General features: G+C 34.2%; 1 protein-coding gene across 1 annotated transcript; it reads right to left on the bottom strand.

The window, feature by feature from the left end:
• Positions 1 to 1,628: 1,628 nt before the first annotated feature.
• On the bottom strand, positions 1,629 to 26,053 carry LOC145729509 (homeobox protein Hox-A4-like). Its single transcript, XM_081980294.1, has 3 exons — positions 25,470 to 26,053; positions 2,378 to 2,544; positions 1,629 to 2,247 (listed from the first exon to the last, which is right to left on the bottom strand). The coding sequence occupies exons 1-3, from the start codon at positions 25,888 to 25,890 to the stop codon at positions 2,008 to 2,010; spliced, it is 828 nt and encodes a 275-aa protein (XP_081836420.1). The 5' UTR covers positions 25,891 to 26,053; the 3' UTR covers positions 1,629 to 2,007.
• Positions 26,054 to 26,262: the final 209 nt, after the last annotated feature.

Raw genomic sequence — 26,262 nt, 5'->3', positions numbered from 1 at the left:
AAAACGTTTCTAAACCTTGATTTTTGCAACTTTAGAGCATGGTTTGAGAGTTTTGACGTTAGTGACAGTTGTCACGTGATTGCAGAACACTATTTAGTTAAACTGTCACGTGATAATTGGCAAAATAACTGTTATAAATCTCAGAAACACGTTTTATATCAAATACTGCAAGAAAACGTTTCTAAACCCTGATTTTTGCAACTTTAGAGCATGGTTTGAGAGTTTTGACGTTAGTGAAAGTTGTCACGTGATTGTAGAACACTTTTTAGCTAGGCGGTCACCTGATAATTGGCAAATAACTGTTATAAATCGCAGAAATACGTTTTATATCAAATACTGCAAAAAACGTTTCTAAACCTTGATTTTTGCAACTTTAGAGCATGGTTTGAGAGTTTTGACGTTAGTGACAGTTGTCACGTGATTGTAGAGCACTATTTAGTTAAACTGTCACGTGATAATTGGAAAAATAACTGTTATAAATGTCAGAAACACGTTTTATATCAAATACTGCAAAAAACGTTTCTAAACCCTGATTTTTGCAACTTTAGAGCTTGACTTGACAGTTTTGACGTTAGTGACAGTTGTCACGTGATTGCAGAACGCTATTTAGCTAGACGGTCACGTGATAATTGTCAAAATAACTATCATAATTTTCTTAAACACGTTTTATATCAAATACTGCAAGAAAGGGTTTTTAAATCCTGATTTTTGCAACTTTAGAGCATGACTTGACAGTTTTGACGTTAGTAACAGTTGTCACGTGATTGTAGCACACTATTTAGTTAGACGGTCACGTGACAATTGGCAAAATAACTCACAATTCTCAGAAACACGTTTTATATCAAATACTGCAAAAAACGTTCCTAAGCCCAGATTTTTGCAACTTTAGAGCATGGTTTTGACGTTAGTGACAATTGTCACGTGATTGTAAAAGAGAAATTTAGCTAGACTATGAAGTGACAATTGTGAAAATAACTGTTAAATCTCAGAAAATCGTCTTGTTTAAAAATGTCATTTTTGCTTTCTTGAAAGGTTTGAACTTTTCTATTATTTGAATTCCTATCAATTTCACTAAATCGCCCACTTTTTTGTAGCTCCGTAGTAGACTTATTTAAGTAATACAGGACAATATGGCAGGTAAGCAATATGTCAACCTGTTTCTTATTTGCTATTAGATGTTTCTGTACCAAAATAGGTAAAAAGAAAGCTATACCTTTGTCTAGAAACTGAACATATTTATGAGGATTCCTGATTCTCTAAATTATTTAAAAAAGACATAATTAAAATAATTATCTCAGCAAAATGTTAAGTTAACTATTTGGAGTCAACTTTAGTAAGGCAATGTTATTTATTTCATCTCTAATTACATCTACTACAGCGGTAATATTTAGGAAAACTGAAAACTATTTGCTGTATGTTGGGTTGCCTATCAAAAGTCAAAATTTTGTGTGGTTTTCACCGTGATGATCGTCACTTTTCAGTATTTTACTAACAATAATGACACATTTGTTTCAAGTGTTGCTTGCCATTTGCAATATTTCAATTAATACAAATTTAGTGGATATTATCTTACTTTTGATGATATAGTGGTGAACGTTCCTCTTCTGGCATTCTTAATAAAACACTACTGCAAAAAAACTCATAGAATTTATTGGATCATCACATACAATCGTTAATACTAAAATTAAGTAGCAATTAGGAACTGGACACATGTACATACATACAATTGTTTCAACAACTCTAGTCGTGATGAGGTAGCGATAACGAACTACAATACTATTTTGTTAATAATAATTTAATAAACTTACTGAGATCATTTCTGACTGTTTGTATCTATATTTACAAAAATATTTACAAGGATTTATATTACACAGCAAAGCCGCCTTATTTAGTTAATTAATCTCAGTGTTAAGAGTAACAAAAGAAAAGCTCCTATGGATTTGGTATTGTCCAGTCATATACCAAACCTATGGGTGTCATAAGATTATCATTTTCTAAATCTGAGGTTTACCCTACGTAGGGTCGATATAAGTGTTCGTCCTCTGCTGACATGTTACTACTAGTTTCGCTACTGCGTTGTCTAACTACATTTTGCGTTTCGCTAGTTTCCGAATTTGATATTGAAGCACTTGGTTTTTGATTGCCTAATGGTTTGTTCAGTTCGTGGTCTTTGGTGGATTTCGCGTCCATTTGGGCTTTTTTGCTGCGCTTCCATTTCATTCGTCGGTTTTGAAACCAGATTTTCACCTGACACAAAAACAAGCAAATAAATAATATTAATAGTTAAATCCTAAAATACGTCTTGTTTGGCTTTGTTCTTTTGGTTTGCACGGATTATATTCACGAAAAATGTTTGCGGGTATTATTTACATCTTACCTGAGTTTCAGTTAACATCAGGTTGGTGGCCACCTCAAATCTCTTTGGCCTCGACAGGTACTTGTTCTGTCTGAACTGCTTTTCAAGTTCCAACAGTTGTTGGGAAGTGAAAGCGGTTCGTGGTCTTCTCGTTTTTCCTAAAAGGGCGTGACTGCCTGGACTACATCCTGTAACAATAATAAAATTGTTAATAAATTCGAAAACATCAAATTTGCATTATTTTAAATGGGTCATCCTGTATATTTTAGAACTATTTGATTTTGCTTGTCTGCTGTACTGCGAGTGTACCGTTTTTCAGATATTTACAGTCAAAGTTGTCGTTATCCCTCCCAAGCAAATGCTTCAAAGCCACAAATTCCTATTATTTTAATTGGGACATTCTGTATATTTTAGGGTTATTTGATTCGGCTTGTCAAGACCTACATAATGACCTACGATATGCTGTACTGAAAGTGTATCAACTTTTAGACATTTGCAGTCAAAATTGTTATCTTCCAAAAGCAAGAAACGAGCCAGTGTTGCCAAGTCAAAATATTGAATGGCGGTAGAATAATCAGTCAAAACACAGTAGATTAAAACAAATTCATTCATTTTGATTATTATACAGGGTCTTTTAATAGTTGTCAGAAATTTTAATCATTGACTGTTGCTATAAAAACCCAAGGATATTAAACAGTCAAGGATTGCTCGATCGGCCGATTTTGTTTCCCGGCGGCGAATGAATTCTGACGTCACAGTGGGCCTTCGGGTGCACAATACGCTAAATATTCGCCCGAGATGCTATGTACGAGATCATGTTCGTGAATGATCGACTGCAATCGCGCATCGCGCAAAACAATCGCGCAAACGCGAGAGACCCATGGTGACGTAAAAATCGTCACCGGCCCGAGCCGATACCGGCAAGATTGCGCTTATGGGATTAAGCACTCCTGTACTGTTTACCGTCCTTGATAAAAACCGTACCTCAAAAATACAGATTTTTCTTTTTTTATTAATAATTGTGTTTAAGTTTTGACATTAGTGACAGATATCACGTGGTTTTAAAGGATAATTTAGCTAGGCAGTCAGGTGACCATTGTCAAAAATCATAAATCTCAAAAACACTCTTTATATCGAATACTGCAAGAAAACGTTTCTGAAGCCTGATTTTTGCAACTTTACAGTAAAGTTTGACAATTTTGACATTAGTGACAGTTGTCACGTGATTGTAGAATATTATTTAGCTAGACGGTCACGTGACAGTTGCCAAAATAACTATCATAATTCTGAAAAACATTTTTTATATCAAATACTGCAAGAAAACGTTTCTAAACCCTGATTTTTGCAACTTTAGAGCATGGTTTCACAGTTTTGACGTTAGTGACAGTTGTCACGTGATTGCAGAACGCTATTTAGCTAGACGGTCACGTGATAATTGGCAAATAACTGTTATAAATCTCAGAAACACGTTTTATATCAAATACTGCAAGAAAACGTTTCTAAACCCTGATTTTTGCAACTTTAGAGCATGTTTTGACGTTAGTCACAGTTGTCACGTGATTGTACAACACTATTAAGTTAGACGGTCACGTGACAATTGGCAAAATAACTGTCATAAATCGCAGAAACACGTTTTATATCAAATACTGCAAGAAAACGTTTCTAAACGCTGATTTTTGCAACTTTAGAGCATGGTTTGAGAGTTTTGACGTTAGTGAAAGTTGTCACGTGATTGTAGAACACTTTTTAGCTAGGCGGTCACCTGATAATTGGCAAATAACTGTTATAAATCGCAGAAATACGTTTTATATCAAATACTGCAAAAAACGTTTCTAAACCTTGATTTTTGCAACTTTAGAGCATGGTTTGAGAGTTTTGACGTTAGTGACAGTTGTCACGTGATTGCAGAACGCTATTTAGCTAGACGGTCACGTGATAATTGGCAAATAACTGTTATAAATCTCAGAAACACGTTTTATATCAAATACTGCAAGAAAACGTTTCTAAACCCTGATTTTTGCAACTTTAGAGCATGTTTTGACGTTAGTCACAGTTGTCACGTGATTGTACAACACTATTAAGTTAGACGGTCACGTGACAATTGGCAAAATAACTGTCATAAATCGCAGAAACACGTTTTATATCAAATACTGCTAGAAAATGTTCCTAAACCCTGATTTTCGCAACTTTAGAGCATGGTTTGAGAGTTTTGACGTTAGTGACAGTTGTCACGTGATTGTAGAGCACTATTTAGTTAAACTGTCACGTGATAATTGGAAAAATAACTGTTATAAATGTCAGAAACACGTTTTATATCAAATACTGCAAAAAACGTTTCTAAATCCTGATTTTTGCAACTTTAAAGCATGGTTTGAGAGTTTTGACGTTAGTGACAATTGTCACGTGATTGTAGAACACTTTTTAGATAGACGGTCACGTGATAATTGGCAAATAACTGTTATAAATCTCAGAAACACGTTTTATATCAAATACTGTAAGAAAGGGTTTCAAAATCCTGATTTTTGCAACTTTGAAGCATGGTTTGACAGTTTTGATGTTAGTGACAGTTGTAACGTGATTGTACAACACTATTAAATTAGACGGTCACGTGACAATTGGCAAAATAACTGTCATAATTCTCTTAAACACGTTTTATATCAAATACTGCAAGAAAGGGTTTTTAAACCCTGATTTTTGCAACTTTAAAGCATGGTTTGAGAGTTTTGACGTTAGTGACAGATGTCACGTTATTGTAGAATAATATTTAGTTAGACTGTCACGTGATAATTGGCAAAATAACTGTCATAATTCTCTTAAACACGTTTTATATCAAATACTGCAAGAAAGGGTTTTTAAACCCTGATTTTTGCAACTTTAGAGCAGGGTTTGAGAGTTTTGACGTTAGTGACAGATGTCACGTGATTGTAGAACAATATTTAGTTAGACTGTCACGTGATAATTGGTAAAATAACTGTTATAATTCTCAAAAACACGTTTTATATCAAATACTGCAAGAAAACGTTTCTAAACCCCGATTTTTGCAACTTTAAAGCATGGTTTGAGAGTTTTGACCTTAGTGACAAATGTCACGTGATTGTAGAACGCTATTTAGTTAGATAGTCACGTGACAATTGACAAAATAACTATCATAAATCGCAGAAACACGTTTTATATCAAATTCTGCAAGAAACGTTTCTAAGCTCAGATTTTTGCAACTTTAGAGCATGGTTTTGACGTTGGTGACAGTTGTCACGTGACTATGAAGTGACAATTGTCAAAATAACTGTTAAATCTCAAAAAATCGTCTTCTTTCGAAAACTGTGTTAAAATGGAATTCTTGCAAATTCTAGTAAATATTTGATAATTCTGACAATAATGACAGACATCACGTGGTTTTAGAAAATAATTTGGAGTAAGAAAATTACGGTTTTAAGCGTATTTTTAGAATCCTTATTAAATTTCCTATTCACTAAAAAAACAGGAGAACGGTAGAAGAACCACGAAAACGGTACTACGAAAATATACCTTTTTAAAGATATACCTGGCAACACTGGAAACGACCTGAAGGTTCCCAGAAGCAATCCCTGAATGGTTTCCAACTCAGAAACAGTAAATGTCAAGTTTTATTGGTTGAAAGCTCATCATGTGACTATGACGTATTCTGACTTGTAACCAATGGATGTATCTATTTCTTTGATTACTAGTTGGAGACTCTCTCTGCGAACAGACCTATAGTGTCAAACGCAGGACTGTCTCATATACGTCTATACGGGACATCCTGTATATCACTCACGTGACCTCTTCTTTGCTACACCTGTTTCTATCATTAATTTACAGATGGCGTTGGCATTTTAACCATAACCTTGTTGGTTTAGCATCTACTGACTTTGGACGCCACTGCTGAATTGTTTGGGAATATTTCATATCAAAAATAATATTAGTGGAATTCAATCACAATTTTAATACACATTTAAACGGCATTTTATCGCACGTAAACGTGGTTAATCGCATAATCCTGATGTATTACCGTTATTTCCGTGCGTAATATAAAATTTACGTTAGAATCGATATAGTTTGACTGCATTAATTTCGCGATCGTCAACTTTTTAGATTCAGTTGAACAACAAACAAATTGATTGATAGACCAATACCGTTGTTGTTTGCTTTAAATCGCCAGCGCCATTGCCAAATTCGATTAATTTCAATCTGAGAGATTTGAACGTGATCATGCATTGGATAAATGGATTAAAGTGGCTGAGACTTGTACAATAAAGTTACAGATACAATACGTGATTGAACGGGATTACTTTGATTGGAATTGTTTCAATATTTTTCGGTTAGAGAAATAAAATTTGATGCTAGCTTAGAGTAAAATCATAAATACCTAAGTCGACTAAATTAATTAGTGTATGTATTTATAGAACAGAGAGCGATAAGGCAATTACACTTATTGGATCAGTTTAGCCAAATTACCCAATTTAACAGATGATTAAATACAAGTGCAATTTGTTATCAAAACATCGACCGAATGCATCAGACGCGAAACATTTTAAGGGGTAAAGTGAAATCCTCTTTTCCTACCCCTCTTATTTCATTCTTTATGGGCCTTACTTCTTCTGTGAGGGTTAAATTAGGGTGTCGTTAAATGTATTACGATATTAAATTATCATGACAATGGCACAATCAGGGGTGCTGGTGATAAATACAGTGCAAACATACGGACCTTTTGGCCACAGGTTTTATACGCGCAATATGCTGACAAATTAGAAAAGGCGGCGACGATGAATATTTTAATATTTATAATTTTAATAAAAATTTCCACTTTAATCTCCAAAAACATTTGAATTACTTAATCTTTTTACTTAGGTTGCTAATATTGTGTTTTGTTATGGAAATTTAGAGCAACTTGACAACGCTTGGATTGTGAAAGTACAGACGTTATGGTTAACTTTTTCAAAGTACTCAACCAAAAAATGGGGTCGACTACCAAAAAATTTGTTTTGTGGTAATTAGTGGTACCTTTTCGGTAAAATATGGGACACATGTTTTTTTTTGCTCGAGATACATTAAACTGCAAAAACTTATTTGTAGTGACGGGTAAATTACAAATACTGTGTTTCTGGCAGTTTAAATTTTGACACCGCTTTTTTCCCTGACTGTACTAAATCTTTTAGAGTTTTTTAGGTTATTGGACAGGAAATTTAATGAGGATTTCAAAAATGTGCTTAAAACAGTCATTTTCTCACTTCAAGTAGGTTTTACAGGTGATTTTGTCTCTGGCTGTCCTTTCAAACTGTGTTTCTGGCAGTTTAAATTTTGACACCGCTTTTCTCCCTGACTGTACTAAATCTTTTAGGGTTTTTTAGGTTATTGGACAGGAAATTTAATGACGATTCCAAAAATGTGCTTAAAACAGTAATTTTCTCACTTCAAGTGGGTTTTACAGGTGATTTTGTCTCTGACTGTACTTTCAAACTGTGTTTCTGGCACTTTAAATTTTGACACCGCTTTTCGCCCTGACTGTACTAAATCTTTTAGTGTTTTTTAGGTTATTGTACAGGAAATTTAATGGGGATTCCAAAAATGTGCTTAAAACAGTCATTTTCTCACTTCAAGTGGGTTCTACAGATGATATTGTCCCTGACTGTCCTTTCAAACCGTGTTTCTGGAAGTTTAAATTTTGACACCGCCTTTCTCCCTGACTGTACTAAATCTTTTAAGGTTTTTTAGGTTATTGGACAGAAAATTTAATGAGGATTCCAAAAATGTGCTTGAAACAGTCATTTTCTCACTTCAAGTGGGTTTTACAGGTGATTTTGTCCCTGACTGTCCTTTCAAACTGTGTTTCTGGCAGTTTAAATTTTGACACCGCTTTTCTCCCTGACTGTACTAAATCTTTTAGGGTTTTTTAGGTTATTGGACAGGAAATTTAATGAGGATTCCAAAAATGTGCTTAAAACAGTAATTTTCTCACTTCAAGTGGGTTTTACAGGTGATTTTGTCCCTGACTGTCCTTTCAAACTGTGTTTCTGGAAGTTCAAACTTTGACACCTCTTTTCTCTCTGACTGTAAGAAATCTTGCTGTGTTTTTTCAGGTTATTGGATAGGAAATTTAATGTGCATTCCAAAAATATGCTTAAAACTGTCATTGTCCAAGTCCAAATGGGTTTGACAAGCAATTTTGTTCCTGACTGTCAGACTGTGCTCAAAAGTTGCAAAAATCAGGGTTTAGAAAAGTTGTTTATGAAAAACCGTGTTTCTGAGATTAATGACAATTATTTTGACAGTAGTCACGTGACTGTCTAGCTAAATTATTTTCCAAAAACCACGTCCACTGTCAAAATTTGCAAGAATTACAGTTTTCGAAACAAGACTTGTTTCTTGACAGTGGTCACGTGACTGCCTAGCTAAATTATTTCCCAAAAACCACGTTCACTGTCACTAATGTCAAAACTGTAAAAATTTGCCTAAAATTTGCAAAAATTACAGTTTTTGAAACAAGACGTGTTTCTAAGATTTTTGACAGTGGTCACGTGACTGCCTAGCTAAATTATTTTCCAAAAACCACGTCCACTGTCAAAATTTGCAAGATTTACAGTTTTCGAAACAAGACGTGTTTCTGAGGTTTATAACATTTATTTTGACACTGGTCACGTGACTGCCTAGCTAAATTATTTTCCAAAAACCACGTCCACTGTCAAAATTTGCAAGATTTACAGTTTTCGAAACAAGACGTGTTTCTGAGGTTTATAACATTTATTTTGACACTGGTCACGTGACTGTCTAGCAAAATTATTTTTTAAAAACCACGTCCACTGTCAAAATTTGCAAGATTTACAGTTTTTGAAACAAGACGTGTTTCTGAGATTTATAACAGTTATTTTGACAGTGGTCACGTGACTGTCTAGATAAATTATTTTCCAAAAACCACCTCCACTGTCACTAATGTCAAAACTGTCAAAATTTGTCTATAACTTGCAAGAATTACAGTTTTCGAAACAAGACGTGTTTCTGAGATTTGTGACAGTTATTTCGACAATTGTAAGTTTGTAAATGTAAATTACAAATTGTCAAAAACCTATTATTTGTCATAATTCGAGATATGAGGTAATAAAGAAAAGTGACAAAAGGAGCAAGAAAAATGATTTTTCAAGCAGATTTCTATTAAACTTCTAAATTTATTGGTAAAATTGGTAAATATTCCTGTCACACTGAATTTTACTTTTCCTTACCAGAAAACCACCGGTCACGGTAAATTTACGTCATATCATTACTTATTTGGTACAACATATGCGAAAATGTTTCATGTGACGTAGAAAAGGCCACTTGTCTCTCTTTAATAGCAAAGTGAGCGAAACAAAATATGTATGGACGTATGTCTTGTTACCAAATGTCAAATGTGTTTCAACTTTCAAAGTGTCAACTGTCAATAACTATATTATTTTACGCATTAAATTTCACTATGGTACAAATTGGATTTTCGTTAATTATACAGGGTATTCCAAATTCAAAAATGTTGCGTAACTCACATATTGATATAACTTTAGTAGCTCTTAAATCCGATTTTCATTACATTGTTAATCATGACGACGACGTTCTGAAGTAAAAATCTAAAATCCTCGATAGCAGACGAACTTATGTTACGGTTAAAGTTACATTCTACGGCAGTAAAATCCCAGTAAACTGTAGGAAGAGGGAAACTGCGCTGTAAATCAGATCAAAAGTGATGCGAATGTTTTAAATCCCTCCAGTGAATCGGGCGATTACTTTTTGATATATTGCGATATGCGAGGAGCTGGCTGGCGTATAAATCGGCGATATTAGGGGCTGCTCAATAGGGCTCAAGGAACGATTCTCGGCTAATCGGGATCACTTTTATTAAATTTTATTGCAGCCGAAATGGCCGTTTTATGTTTCTCTTATTGTTTTACGATCATAAACTTGAACCGAATCGCCTCGGTTGCTCTCAGCTTAATTAACTTTCATCAGGCGATAATTAACCGAAAGCGTCCTGTGTCATCGACTTTGTTTTTTAGTTAAACTGGGCAAGACGAAAAAAAAACCATAATTATTCAATATAGAGGGCAGCAGTCGCGTGATATACCCAAATTGGAGGGGAGGATCCGGGATATCCGTCCCCCAATCGAAGGGGCTCAACCTATGCGGTTACGGGGATTTTTCACGGCTAATTTGTACCCCCTTGAACGCCACATGTGTTATTTGCTTCATCGATACGTTACATGTTAGTTAAGTTTTATTGCCGGGTGTTTATTTTATTAATTTGCAATCTGTCGCAGTTTCTATTTAAATGCTTTCTCTAAAGCCTCTTTGTCCCGTTTTTCGATAGGGGGAGATGAATGGGAGGCGACATAAATATTTTGCCCGTTTGAGATATTGGATTTTATCGACCAGTTAATCTCCTGTTTACTGCTTAAATTACATACTAAGTCATTTGATTTTTTTAAAGTTAAGTTCAACAAAATTAGTAGTAACAAGTAACAAACTTAAATCACAATTAACAAAAAAAAATATTGATGTATTAGTGGAATTAAATCCAAACCTTTGGTCACGTGGTAACTGTCAATTTTTTTTTAATCCAATTTGTTGCTCTTAAACATGTTTGACACTGCAATTTGATATCAAAGAAATTGATGAATTTACTCATAAAGCAGCTTGTTTGATCAAACTTGCTATTTTGTCTGTTGCCAACACTTAAAAATGAAAAAAGTGAAGTTTTGTATTTGTTTGTGGCACATCTACCGGAGGTTTAAATATTTAATTTCCTGCAGGTCGCAAAACTTTTAATTTGTTCCAGACTATGAAAGTAGAATTATGTTACAAGCTTGCCAAAATTATTGATTTTTTTAGAAAATTATGTTACACTTTTGTTTTCACTTTGCCATTGTTTTACTAGTAATATTAATATAAATTTGTCTACGTACACTTGTTTCACGGTAAAGGTAAATGTAGGGGACAGTTTATCAATGTACTGGTACATTTTTCAGGATATTTCCAGTGTATTGGTACAATAAGTAAATAGCATAATATCTGGAAATATGTAACAACTTCTAACGAAAATTATGTTACACTCTGGCAACGCTGTTTTTGTCTGTTTTTAAGTTATACCAGTACTCACTCTACTATTTTAGTACTTTCAATCTATACTCCTTCTAACCTAACCTTAAAATGTCAAAAACATGCCAGTTTGTGAAGACCCTGGTTGGTTGTTTCAATGGAGTTTAGACTGTGACCATGACGGTAGTGTTTGTACCATGGATGTTCACAGTCCAGACTTGATTTGAAAAATATTAAAACTGTTTTTTTAGTAAATGTTTTACTTTATCACGAAAATTTGACCGGTAAATTACAAACACTGTGTTTCTGGCAGTTCAAACTTTGACACCGCTTTTTCCCCTGACTGTATTAAATTTTGTAGTGTTGTTTTAGGTTATCAGATAGGAAATTTAATGAGGATTCCAAAAATGTACCTAAAACAGTAATTTTCTGACTCTAAGTGGGTTTTACAAGCAGTTTTGCCGGTGACTGTTTGTTCAAACGGTGTTACTAGCAGTTCAAACTTTGACACCGCTTTCTCCCCTGACTGTATTAAATTTTGTAGTGTTTTTTTATGTTATCAGATAGGAAATTTAATGAGGATTCCAAAAAGGTACTTAAAACAGTCATTTTCTCACTCTAAGTGGGTTTTTCAAGCGATTTTGTCCGTGATTGTTTATTCAAACGGTCTTACTAGCAGTTCAAATTTTGACACCGCTTTCTTCCCTGACTGTATTAAATTTTGTAGTGTTGTTTTATGTTATCAGATAGGAAATTTAATGAGAATTTCAAAAATTTGCTTGAAACAGTCATTTTCTCACTCTAAGTGGGCTTTTCAAGCGATTTTATTCGTGACTGTTTATTCAAACGGTGTTACTAGCAGTTCACACTTTGACACCGCTTTTTCCCCTGACTGTATTTAATTTTGTAGTGTTGTCTTATATTATCAGATAGGAAATTTAATGAAGCTTTCAAAAATTTGCTTAAAACAGTCATTTTCTCACTTCAAGTGGATTTTGCAGGCTATTTTGTCCCTGACTGTTTATTCAAACGGTGTTACTAGCAGTTCAAACTTTGACACCGCTTTTTCCCCTGACTGTATTAAATTTTGTAGTGTTATTTTATGTTATCAGATAGGAAATTTAAAGAGGATTCCAAAAATGTACTTAAAACAGTCATTTTCTCACTCTAAGTGGGGTTTACAAGCAATTTTGCCGGTGACTGTTTATTCAAACGGTGTTACTAGCAGTTCAAACTTTGACACCGCTTTCCCCCCTGACTGTATTAAATTTTGTAGTGTTTTTCTATGTTATCAGATGGGATATTTAATGAGGATTTCAAAAATGTACCTAAAACAGTAATTTTCTCATTCTAAGTGGGTTTTACAAGCGATTTTGTCCGTGACTGTTTATTCAAACGGGGTTACTATCAGTTCAAACTTTGACACCGCTTTCTCCCCTGACTGTATTAAATTTTGTAGTGTTGTTTTACGTTATCAGATAGGAAATTTAATGAGGATTTCAAAACTTTGCTTAAAACAGTCATTTTCTCATTCCAAGTGGGTTTTGCAGGAGATTTTGTCTCTGACTTTTATTTCAAACTGTGTCCCTGCATGAAAAGTATAGGGATTCAGATTTATGACTTTTCAAATTAATGGCAGTCATTACAGAAAAATGATATTTGTCAGGCTAATTTCAATTAGACCCATAAATTTTCCTTGCACATTGAATTTTACTTTACCTTACCGGTTCATGGTATGTCAATTAAAAAAAAAGACATTTTCAAAGAATTCTGACACTTTCAAGTGAAGGTTCAGAGGCCTCTGGCACTCGTTAGAGGCTAACAACATGTTCAAAGGCCTCTGGAAGTATTCAGAGGGCTCTGACATTTTTAAGATGCTCTGACACTTTCAAAAGACAATCAAATTACACTAGAAACAGCAGATGAACATAACCTAATTTGAAATTCAACCACCATTACAGTATATACGGGGTGTTTTTATACTTTTTATTGCATTTTCTTGTCTTTGTCCTGCGCATGAAAGTATCAATGTTTCTCTGTCAATTACGCGTTTTGCTTATTGATCATTAAATGACATTTTTGATCAATGTTTTACCAAAAGTTATATATTTTTTTGATTCAAGTACAATTATTTATTCAGAATGTGGATAAACCGAAATGGCGTCATAATGAGTTTTGATTTTAACGAATAATGATCGGATTAGTCTGCCATCTGTATCGTATTCAGATAATAATTTAGAAACGACGATTAAGCCAGGAAAACAGAACATTTTATTTTGTAACCCAATTCATTAATGGGGATTTGTGCGTGGATTTAATTTAATAACGAAACGCTGATTACCCACAGATAAGTAGTATCAATTGTCACAATTTATTAATTTTGATTTATATTACTATTTGCCCAAGATTACGAACAAATCCGTTAATCCTATTTATTCGGACGCGTAATTACCAACAAAATTTTCGACGCTAGATAATTATTTTATTAATTCCTAAGAAAGTGTTGGGAGGAATTTTTGTATTTGCTAAATTAAGCAAAGAAAAGGTCCAAGTTGGGTAGAAAAGAGGAAGCTAAACACAATTAGCAAAATCGTTTCGTGAGCGGGCCGAGAACGACGCCAAAAGAGCAGGAGAAAGCTCATCCGCAATTCGCTGATGTTCATTGTTAGGTATAATCCAATTACAGTTCATCAAGAGTTGGCTGTTTTCAGGCAAGGCCGCTTAGATGAGCTGCAATTTGCATTTAATTATCACATATAATGCGCACGGAACAGTCAGTCCAAACACTAATCCATGCAACCGTGAAATTGGACCTCGGATCCCATTTAAATTTTCCCTGTATATGTCTGTTATAGTCCCTGCGCGGAATTTCATAATCAAAATTAATTATTTTATGTGTGTGCGTTAACGCTGAAACGATTTTATTGGTTTTAACTTGATTAGCCGTTAAAAGTTGCCATTATTAGTTTTACGCGCCCCCGTACGTTTTGTTCCTATAGTTGGTTCAGAAGCGAATTGCCTTTACGTCATTAATGGGAAGGTTACAATTTGTAGTTTTTCAACAAGTTCATTTTCAGTGCTAAACTAGAGCATTCGTTATCCTTTTCTATGAAATGTCATTGAAACGAGACGGCGTGATACTCTAATACTATTCAAGTCTATGTCTGTCACTTTGACGCTTTAGAAAACTGACACACGTCACCCCATTCGTGACGACCCCACCGCCCTCTATACTAGAAAGCCTAAAATGTCACTTTTAATGGCGGCGTTAGCGGTTTTTGTTTTAAACACAAACCTATTCAGATGTAGTAAGAAATATGTATTTTTTTATTATTTCGTGTAGTTGATTGCAAGTTGTGAGTGAAAAATCAAAGAAAGGTTCATTCCTGATCCAGATATGTATTAGATAGAGCTTTTTCTACACAATCAAGTCCAATCTAAACAAATTGGTTAGAACATTTGTCCTGGAAAGTACAACACACAGCAAACTAGTTTAAACACTGTTCAATGTAAGAAAATCTGTAAATCCATGAAACTAGGTAAGCAAAACTGGTAAATGGTTCTTATGTTATTACCAAGAACATTCATTCAAAATTATTTTTGTTGCTCTCACATTGAAGGATGCTTTAAAATGTAACTCACATACCTGTAATAAGTTTACTGTACTAGAAAGCACTGGTACTTACCATTGAGTATAGTGTTGGAGTAAAATCATCCCACTCCAAAGTGTTCAATCACTGTTGAGTTAGATCCGGTAAAAAACTGACACGGTTGGGCTTTTTCCTGTTACAATGTGGCTTGAAAAACTTATGAACGGCAGCAAACAAAAATAACTTACGCAAATAACCTCAAGTCTTGATTTTAAACCGTAAAAATTCACCTAATCCTTAAAAAACTCAATTTCCACAATACAAACTGTCACCACTATTCCCGCCATATTGGAATTTTTGACAAGCAGTACAAGCACCTTGTAGGCTTTCTAGTATAGTAGGCGGTGGACGACCCCATTGCGATCATTAAATCCACCGCCTACTATACTAGAAAGCCTAGAACGTGCTTGTCAAAAATTCCAATATGGCGGAAATAGTGGTGGAACAGTTTGCGTTTGTTTGTATTGTGGAAATTGAGTTTTTTGAGGATTAGATGCATTTTTACGGTTTAAAATCAGGACTTGAGGTTATTTGAGTAAGTTATTTTTGTTTGCTGCCGTTCATAAGTGTTTCAAGCCACATTGTAACAGCAATTCAAGAAAAAGCCCAACCGTGTCAGTTTTACTTCTGGATCAGGAATGAACCTTTTTTTAATTTTTCACTCACAACTTGCAATCAACTACACGAAACAATTAAAAAAAACATATTTTTTACTGCATCTGCGTACGTTTGTGTATAAAACGAAAACCGCTAACGCCGCCATTAAAAGTGACATTTTAGGCTTTCTAATATAGAGGGCGGTGTTAAATCACGTGAGCATTAAAATAAATGACAGAGAAAAGTAACTTGCTGAAACAGTCATGCACTTATACATTTGGACTTTTTGTCTTAATACAACAACTTTCAGGTATAAAATACGTTAATCAGCAAATATTGTTGCTAATTTAAATTACAAATTATCAATATTTGTATAAATTATTAATTATACGGACCGTTCCGCATTTTCTGTTTTGATGGGGTACCAAAATATACAGTTGTTAGTGGAATTACAAGCAGATTTTGACACTTAACTGTCAATTACACTTTTTATTATTATAAACAGTTCTGTGTATGTATACACTAGCAAGCTCAGTCCGTATAGCAACTAAAAACTTGAGTTTCGTAAATTCTTTCTTATGTATTAACTATTTTACTGCCAGAGATTTCTAAAGTGTCCTAAACTTTCCAAGTATTGTCCAAAACTGCTAGAAATGCCTCTAAATACTACTGAAACGTCTCAAAAACTACCAAAACTTCAAAGTCTTTGAATAGTACTAACATCTTATCAAAAGTTGCTAGAGATCTTTAAATAAAAGTACTGTCTGAAATTGCCAGATACTTCTACAAGCGTTCTAAATCTGTCAAAATTGCTACAAACGTTTAGAGTCATTTTGTTAAGGCCGGAGGCCCTTAAATACTGCTAAAAGCAGTCCAAAAATAGCAAGAAGCTTCTATAAGTTTCTAAAATCGTAAAAGGCCCTTAAATACTACTGAAAACCTCTAAAATTTGCCAGAGGCTTCTAGAATCATTTTGGAAACAACAGAATTCGAACCTTCTACCTTAAGTATATTCATGTCAAAATAGACGTTACAAAAACAGTCACGTGACTTTTAAAATGTTGTTTAAACGTTGAAAGTTTGGTAATTAAATCTAGACAGTTTCAAAAGCTAAAATTGTATAAGACACATCACGTGACTTTAAAAATGTATTTTTTGAGCTGGCAACACTGTAAAGGCCTGATGACTGTTGTCCCGAAAACAGTCACGTGACTTTCAAGATGTTGTTTAAACGTTGAAAATTTGCTAAATTCAATTTAGACAGTTGCAAAAGGTAAAATTGTATAAGACACATCACGTGACTTTGAGTGGGTAATTATGAGCTTGCAACACTGTAAAGACCTGTTGGCTGTTGTCAAAATAGACATTACAAAAACAGTCACGTGACTTTCAAGATGTTGTTTAAACGTTGAAAATTTGCTAAATTCAATTTAGACAGTTGCAAAAGTTAAAATTGTATAAGACACATCACGTGACCTTGTGTGGGTAATTTTGAGCTTGCAACACTGTAAAGACCTGTTGGCTGTTGTCAAAATAGACGTTACAAAAACAGTCACGTGACTTTTAAGATGTTGTTTAAACATTGAAAGTTTGGTTAATTAAATTTAGACAGTTGCATTAGTTAAAATTGTATAAGACACATCACGTGACTTTGAGAATGTAATTTTGAGCTGGCAACACTGTAAAGGCCTGTTGACTGTTGTCAAAATAGACGTTACAAAAACAGTCACGTGACTGTTAAGATGTTGTTTAAACGTTGAAAGTTTGGTTAATTAAATTTAGACAGTTGCAAAAGTTAAAATTGTATAATACATAACTCGTGACTTTGAGAATTTTGAGCTGGCAACACTGTGATTTGTTAAATGAATATAATATGAAAAAATACTACTGAAAACGTCTCAAAAACTACCAAAACTTCAAAGTCTTTGAATAGTACTGACATCTTATCAAAAGTTGCTAGAGATTTTTAAATACATTTTGGAAACAGCAGAGGCCTTTACAAGGTGTCCTAAGTACTGTCTGAAATTGCCAGATACTTCTACAAGCGTTCTAAATCTGTCAAAATTGTTTCAAAATTTGCTGTAAACGTTTAGAATCATTTTGTTAAGGCCGGAGGCCCTTAAATACTGCTAAAAGCAGTCCAAAAGTTTCTAAAATCGTAAAAGGCCCTTAAATACTACTGAAAACCTCTAAAATTTGCCAGAGGCTTCTAGAATCATTTTGGAAACAACAGAATTCGAACCTTCTACCTTAAGTATATTCCAACCAATCAGATGTCTGTTACTTTCACAAATATCCAAAAACTGTAAAAGTCAAAGTTGTAGGCAATTTGTTTAGAATTATATTACATTATCCGTTAAATTGTTAGTGACGTTTGTGCTAATTTTGACCTTAAACACAAGGGGATCCAAAAATATTGTGGTTAGGGCTTCTATAACTGTCAATATACAATAAAATATCTGCACTTTGGTGAATTTTAGGGTATCACGTGACTGTTTCTACCATTGAAAAGAGTATGGAGGTATAAATAAAATACAAACCTACTTATTATTGTACAAGAATCACATATTCTTAATAATTGATTTATACATAGGTATATTAGACTGACGAGGGGTAGGAGTTTTCAAACATATGGTACATTTTTTTAGCAATATAATAATAAAAGACACAAAAAAAATGAAAATTCATCACTGGCAGCTTAAATTCTCGTGAAGCAAGACAATCAACGGAATCGTTTTATTTGGGGACTTTTTGCCCGGTGTAAATTGGGTTTCATCCTATTTCATTAGTGGATTAACAGTAGCCCCAGAATGGGCCGGAAAGCCCTGCAGGGACCCGAAGGGAAGGGAAAACGAGGCGAAATGCGTCATCTTATTGACAAAACAAACAATCCGACTGACGAGCTGCTGTGAAACGTCACGAGAACGGCAAACTCGGCATGTAAACACATTCTAACATGATCAACGCAACATTAGATCGTCGGTGCCCTTTCCTGCTTTATACCGGTGCATTCCCCTTTTGTTTTTCCTTGAAAATGAATTTTTGAGTAAAAACCCAAAAAATAAAATCTTTTAAAGTTATTCGCATTCAGTCTGAATGCGGAGAAACAAAACATTGACAACACATTGTGAACAGATCCTCGAAAAGGGATCTCCCAAATCAAGTTAGTTAATTGCAAAGTCGGGAACGAGCAAGGGGCGGACGGGAATTAGCCAATGTTGCCAGGATACCTTTAATTCCAGCGAGGGAGCGGCAGCGATGGTTTTAATGGCGGAAAGTAATACTGCGACTTCACGCAAAACTTTCAATTGGAGCTCTTCTGGAACGCGGCGCATTCATCTCCCGGTCTTTTTTTGTTGCCCCCCTCTTTTGTTTTTTCGGTCCTAATGGGGCTGTTTCCCAGGACGTTAAGAACGACGACGGTAGACAAATTTTTATCCCAAAAAAAGTAAGTTTAACATAAAAGTAAATTGTGATGACGTAACAATGTAATAATCAAAAGTATGATACACAAAGTTGACCATCACGTGATCAAAGAAATTTGTGAACTCACGCAGTCTCTTTTCATTACTAATGTCAGTTGCTCCTAAGTACCAAGAAATACGTCTTAATTCTTTATCACGTGATAATAATAATAATAATAATAATAATAAATTCTTTATTTGCTCAAGTACACAGCGTCGCAGTGTTTAGCATTGTCAATGGTACATACAGGTGTGGTTAATCCAAAACCAACCATAGGAAAACCGTGTAACGAACAGAGAAACGTAGATAATTGCATGCGCGGGATAAAGACAGAAAACGAAAAAAATATCAAGTAGGCCATATTTTCAGCGCGCTGTTGCCAAACGCCAAGTTATTTTGTCGACGGTATTTGAGTGACACTTGGCGTTTGGCAACAGCGCGCTGAAAATATGGCCTACTTGATATTTTTTTCGTTTTCTGTCTTAGTCCCGCGCATGCAATAATGTACGTTTCTCTGTCCGCTACGCGGTTTTCCTATGGTCGGTTTTGGATTTACCACACCTGTATACGTTACAAATTACACAATATACAGGGTGGTCCAGTTTTAAATGTCAATAATTCACCAATCCATAGCCAATTAAAAAATAAGTTGACATTCATTATGTAATTTTCCTGAAAAGTGCTTCCTAAGGAAAATACAGTCCTTCAAATTTCTGTTTAAAAAATCGTTTTTTTTGTCATAACTGTCAGACCGTTGGAGCAATATTGATCAAATTTGGAACAAGCACTTTATTACACGTTATTACAGTCAAAGACCCGAAACTAACCTAACCCAACTTAAAAATTGTCTTGGACACGGAAAATTCAAGAAGTTTAAAAAATATTATTGTAGCCAGTTTTCATAGTTTCCAGACAAACTAAAAGACTTTAGTTTTGAAAATTGAATTAGAAAAGATAAAAATTTCAGAAGCTTAAAAATTGTGTTTGTAACCAGTTTTCATGCAAATCGAGAGACTTTAATACTGAAAATTGACTTGTAGACATAAAAACTACTTTTTCAAGAATTTGTTACTACAAATTCATACATTTAAACCTTAAAAATTGACTTGAACCCCAAAATTTGACTGAACTAATGAAAAGTGACATCAGAAGCTTAAAATTTGCATTTGAAGTAAGTTTTCATAATTTGAAGACAAATTTCAATATTTTAGTCTTAGATGCAGGACATTAACATTAGATTCATGAAAATTGTATTGAAAACGAACTTTTCGTGCTTTTTACTTTGCTTTTAATTTTCTTCGAATTCTGGACTATTTTTAGTGCTACAAAACTGCTTTCAGCTTAGAAAATCAAGTTTCAAGACTATCTTCACCAAGTTATTCACATAGCAAACTTAAAAAACAATTTTTACCTTCTTCATACACTTAAAATAGCATTACAAGCTTTGTCACTATTAAATCGACTTCTAGACACTTGACGTGCTAAAAATTCAGGTATTTCTTAATAAACTAGACTGTTTTTAGTGTTTTAAGGCTGTTTTCAGTGCCTCAAATCGAGTTTCAAGACTATCTTTACAAAGTTTTTGACTTATCAGGCCTAAAAGCCAGTTTGTCCACTGACCATAATCTTGAAAATGTTATTTCAAGCTTCTTCACTATTAAATTGACTTCTACACTCATAGGTGCAATAAATTGTAGCACCTCTAAGAAATTCAGACTGTTTTTAGTGCTTTTTAAGACTGAAAAATCGAGTTTAAGACTATTTCCAAAAGTCAAGTTTCTTTAGTAATAAAAGTAAAAAATGTTGGTACCAAATGCTACAATAATAGTCGTGAGAACTAATTTTTAAAAATAAAATAGTCCGAAAATTTAATTTACTTCTAGACTTGTTGTCCAGTCCAGAAAATTGAGTTGTACACCAATTAAAGTCTTGAAAATATACTTTTGGACTCTCTTTAGTCCTAGTAAAGTCAGTTCTAGCATTAAAAGTCAACTTTTATATTATTTTTAGTAGTAAAAAATGAGTTTCATGCACAATACAATCTTTGTCTTGATTTCCGGACTTTTTTTAGTTCTTGAATGCCAATTTCAGACACTCAACCAGGATGTCAGTCTGAGAAAGCGAATCATAAGACCATTCCTAGTAGTAAAAAAGTTTTTAGACTATTCAGTACAAATTTGGACTTTCACAAGTCTTGGATGTTCAGTTTTAAACTATAAAACGATTTTTTAAATTGAAATTTGGAGGACTGTATCTTCCTTAGGAAACCTTTTTCAGAAAAATGACATAATGCAAGTCAACTTATTTTTTGATTAGCTGTCAAATGGTGAATTATTGACACTTAAACTTAAAACTGGACCACCCTGTGGATTACTCCTAAAAATTGGAACGATTTACCTTCATCTTTTGATGGAGATGGTCTCTTGTGATGGTCAACTTTCGAGAATCAAATTAACGTAACTAACATATTGCAGTGTTTCGTCATCATATTTTACTTTGATTTTTGCCATAAAATGTATTAAATCAAAATCAAACAATCACATGGTCTAATTTCTCATCATCGCTGTATAATTTCCTTATCTATTTGGCTGATAAGTGTTCGTACCATTTATTACTATCAAAAAGTGCGGATTTAAAACGAATTTCTCACTTTGTACAATCTATATTCCACCAATTGTCACTCTCGGAAAAACGAAATTTTTACGCCCCCAAGAAATAACATAATTATGAAATTAAGGATGATTAAAAATAACACAGTTACTTAATTATAAATGGTTGGGGTTGGCCTTCGGGAATAGCTCGACAATTGTGCAAAATTTATTATTTTTAGTCAGGTTATGTTTGAACTACTTTTGCTAAATTTAGGATTTTTTTTTAATTAATTTTTGCCAAAGTTTGCACAAAAAATTCTCAAAGTTAGTCGAGAGAGTTTTAAATGGTCTTGCCATAATAGAAAAAGAACTGTACTGCGTACTGCTTATACAGTTTAAACCAAGGCAAATGACGGTTGCGTCATCAAGAAAATTGTGGCGTGGTAAAAGTGTATTTTTTTAAAACATGCCGTTTTTATGCTTTTTTTTGGATAGTTCTATTGATTATACGAATGATTTGTCAAATGAATATAATATGATAAATTGTACAAGCATTTTTGTGTTTTTATTTCACCTAATTTAAGATCCTTTGATATAAATATGCCCTTTACGGTGCATTGGAACCCTTCTGGAGCAAAAATTGCCAAAGTTGCAGTTTTCACATCATTTTGAATATATACTATCGCTTGCAACACTGTAAAAGCCCGTTGACATGTGTCTAAAACAGTCACGTGACTGTTAGAATCTACTTTATGCTAAACTGAATGTAGACAGTTGCAAAAGTTGAAATTATAAAAGACACATGTCACGTGAGTTCTAATCTAATATTTGAGCTTGTAACACTGTAAAAGCTAGTTGACACCTGTCAAAACAGTCAGGTGACTTCTAAAATGTCGTTTAAACGTTGAAAATTTGGTTAATTCAATTTAGACAGTTGGAAAAGTTAAAATTGTATAAGACACATCACGTGACTTTGAGAAGGTAATTTTGAGCTGGCAACACTGTAAAGGCCTGTTGACGGTTGTCACAAAAACAGTCACGTGACTTTCGAGATGTTGTTTAAACGTTGAAAATTTGGTAAATTAAATTTAGACAGTTGCATTAGTTAAAATTGTAGAAGACACATCACGTGAGTTTGAGAATGTAATTTTGAGCTGGCAACACTGTAAAGGCCTGTTGACTGTTGTCAAAATAGACATTACAAAAACAGTCACGTGACTTTCAAGATGTTGTTTAAACGTTGAAAATTTGGTAAATTAAATTTAGACAGTTGCAAAAGTTGAAATTGTATAAGACACATCACGTGACTTTGAAAATGTATTTTTTGAGCTGGCAACACTGTAAAGGCCTGTAGACTGTTGTCCCAAAAACAGTCACGTGACTTTCAAGATGTTGTTTAAACGTAGAAAATTTGGTAAATTAAATTTATACAGTTGCAATAGTTAAAATTGTATAAGACACATTACGGGACTGTGAGAAGGTAATTTTGAGCTGGCAACACTGTAAAGGCCTGTTGACTGTTCTCACAAAAGCAGTCACGTGACTCTCAAGATGTTGTTTAAACGTTGAAAATTTGGTAATTTAAATTTAGACAGTTGGAAAAGTTAAAATTGTATAAGACACATCACGTGAGGTTGAGAACGTAATTTTGAGCTGGCAACACTGTAAAGGCCTGTTGACTGTTGTCAAAATAGACGTTACAAAAACAGTCACGTGACTTTCAAGATGTTGTTTAAACGTTGAAAGTTTGGTTAATTAAATTTAGACAGTTGCAAAAGTTAAAATTGTATAAGACACATCACGTGACTTTGAGAAGGTAATTTTGAGCTGGCAACACTGTAAAGGCCTGTTGACGGTTGTCATAAAAACAGTCACGTGACTTTCAAGATGTTGTTTAAACGTTGAAAATTTGGTAAATTAAATTTAGACAGTTGCAAAAGTTGAAATTGTATAAGACACATCACGTGACTTTGAAAATGTATTTTTTGAGCTGGCAACACTGTAAAGGCCTGTTGACTGTTGTCAAAACAGACATTACAAAAACAGTCACGTGACTTTTAAGATGTTGTTTAAACATTGAAAATTTGGTAAATTAAATGTAGACAGTTGCAAAAATTAAAATTGTATAAGACACATCACGTGAGTTTGAGAACGTAATTTTGAGCTGGCAACATTGTAAAGGCCTGTTGACTGTTGTCCTGAAAACAGTCACGTGACTTCAAGATGTTGTTTAAACGTTGAAAATTTGCTAAATTAAATTTAGACAGTTGCAAAAGTTAAAAATTCTATAATACACATCACGTGACTTTGAGAATTTTGAGCTGGCAACACTGTGATTTGTTAAATGAATATAATATAAATATGCCCTTGCGCGGTGCATTGGAACCCTTCTGGAGCAAAAATTGCCAAAATTGCAGTTTTCACAAAATTTCGATATTTAGGCATCATTTTTACAAAAATTGATTGAAAACGTTTCAAGCGTCATTACTAAATATATCTTATAATCAGTAGAACTATCCAAAATTGCAGTAAAATACGGGTTGTTGCATTTAAAAAATACCCAATTTTCTGTGACACCCTGTGTAGTTTTCGTTGATTTTAAAATGTGAGTACATTTGGCTTCAAAAATTTTCATTATCGCATAACAAGAGTTCAGATGCAAGACCCTGTATAATGTTCCATTTTGTATACACAGTTAACCCTTGCTTTTTGTCAGTTTAATGTCAAATATTTGCCAATCAACCAGTTTAGTACACATCTTATCAAGGGTTTAACAAAAAACGCTATTCTTACAGTTTTTAAGAGCATACTTTAAACCAAGTTTAAGTTAAGGATGATTATCAGACGGTGACAATAGATTTAAAAAAGAAACACAGTCTAAACCACATTTAACTTAAACTTGGGGCAAACTAAGCTTAAAATCGACAGATAAACTGTCAAATCAGTACTAAGTTAGCAAAGCAAAGTTAACTACTTTACGAGGACTGGTCAATTGTCAGTTTTCAGTGTTGCCAAGTTTTGCGTAAAGGAATGTGAAGATTATGACCACCAACACTGTGATAATGTCTTAAGAAATTTACGTAAGTATCAAGATGGCAACGTAACGGCCAACTACAATGGCTTGCATTATATCCATTACTCTGATAGGATCATTCAAAGAGTAGTTAAGGATAAAAAGAACTTTATAATGTCTTTAAATGCAAAAATGAGCATATTCTATGTTAAAGTTATGTAATCAGTGTCAACTTTGTAGTTGATTGATGGAATAACGTAATTTTGCATGTTAAATATGGCCTATAAGTTTGTAATACATATTCTGAAACACTCTATATATCTGAACTTAATTTTACTTATTGTTTTTTGTGTGGGACTTTAAAACTTTCTGTTCAATTAAATTAAGTTAGTTAGTAATGCTTTTCCTTAAATTATTGTCATAAAATACTCAACATAGTTAAAGAATTCATTCATGTTTAACTACCGGATCTTGATAGAGTTTGTCAAAAGAGTATAAAAATAGTTAATTAATCGATTATTAGGTGCGTGAATACACACCTTGAAGGTGACTGCACCTAGTTTATAATATATTATATAGACGAACCAAGACTTAAAATAAACAAATAAGGTGTCACATGTTAACATGAAAGCAAACATTAGCGTCGATATAAATCCGATAAGGGGACGATCGGTTCAATGTTTATTTGTTTGACATTCGTCAACAGTAGAGTACCTACTCACCTGCCAAATCTTGCAATCTGGGATAGAACATCCCCGTTCTCGCCAACCATTCCATTTGGATTTGATGGAATTGACTGTGCGGATTGACCGGAATGTGCACTTTCTGCATCAAACTGCCCTCGAGACTTTGAAACGCCGAACTTTGCGGTGGTGGTTGATAGGAATAGAGGGTATTCGAATTGAGGTAATTGCTGTGATTTAACAGTCCCGGTCTGGGCACAAAAGCGGTGGTGGAGACCTCTTCGCAACCGGGTGATATGGGGGGACTGTGACTCCTGGTGGAAGTGGAGGAGTTGCTCCGGGTCATTTCGGGACTTGGTGCACGCTCCTCGCTACGCGATAGTAAAGCGTCTATGCAAAAGGAACCTTTAGGTTCGTGGATTTTAGTACCGTCTAATGTTCGTTTGTCTTGGTGATGCATGTTTTTCCAGGTGAACACCGCACTCAAAATAAATAAATAAATAAACCACAATACCGTGTGCCAATCACCCGGTGTGATTGAAATTGAAAGATCAATTTATCAAATATACGGGACTTAACGGCAGCTCAGTGGCAGATAGACTAAACGATTTGAAATGTATTATCCTAATAATATGAGACATTACATGAACATTAGACGATACATTACACACTCTCCAGCATTGCGCGGTAATGCGTCACTTTGATTGGTCCGCTTTGGCTTAGCTCCTCCTCTCGCCCTAATGTTAGGAGGTCGTTACCAGGCAACCGATGACTTGGGGCAGACGATTCTCGACTGTTCCGATCCGTGATTAAAGTTTCATAAAGTGATTCC

Source organism: Ips typographus, linkage group LG5 (genome assembly GCF_016097725.1).
Source record: "Ips typographus isolate SLU linkage group LG5, UJ_Ityp_2.0, whole genome shotgun sequence".
Taxonomy (NCBI): Eukaryota; Metazoa; Arthropoda; class Insecta; order Coleoptera; family Curculionidae; genus Ips; species Ips typographus.
Note: the sequence above shows the minus strand (reverse complement) of the source record. Positions and strands in the feature narration are given on the sequence as shown.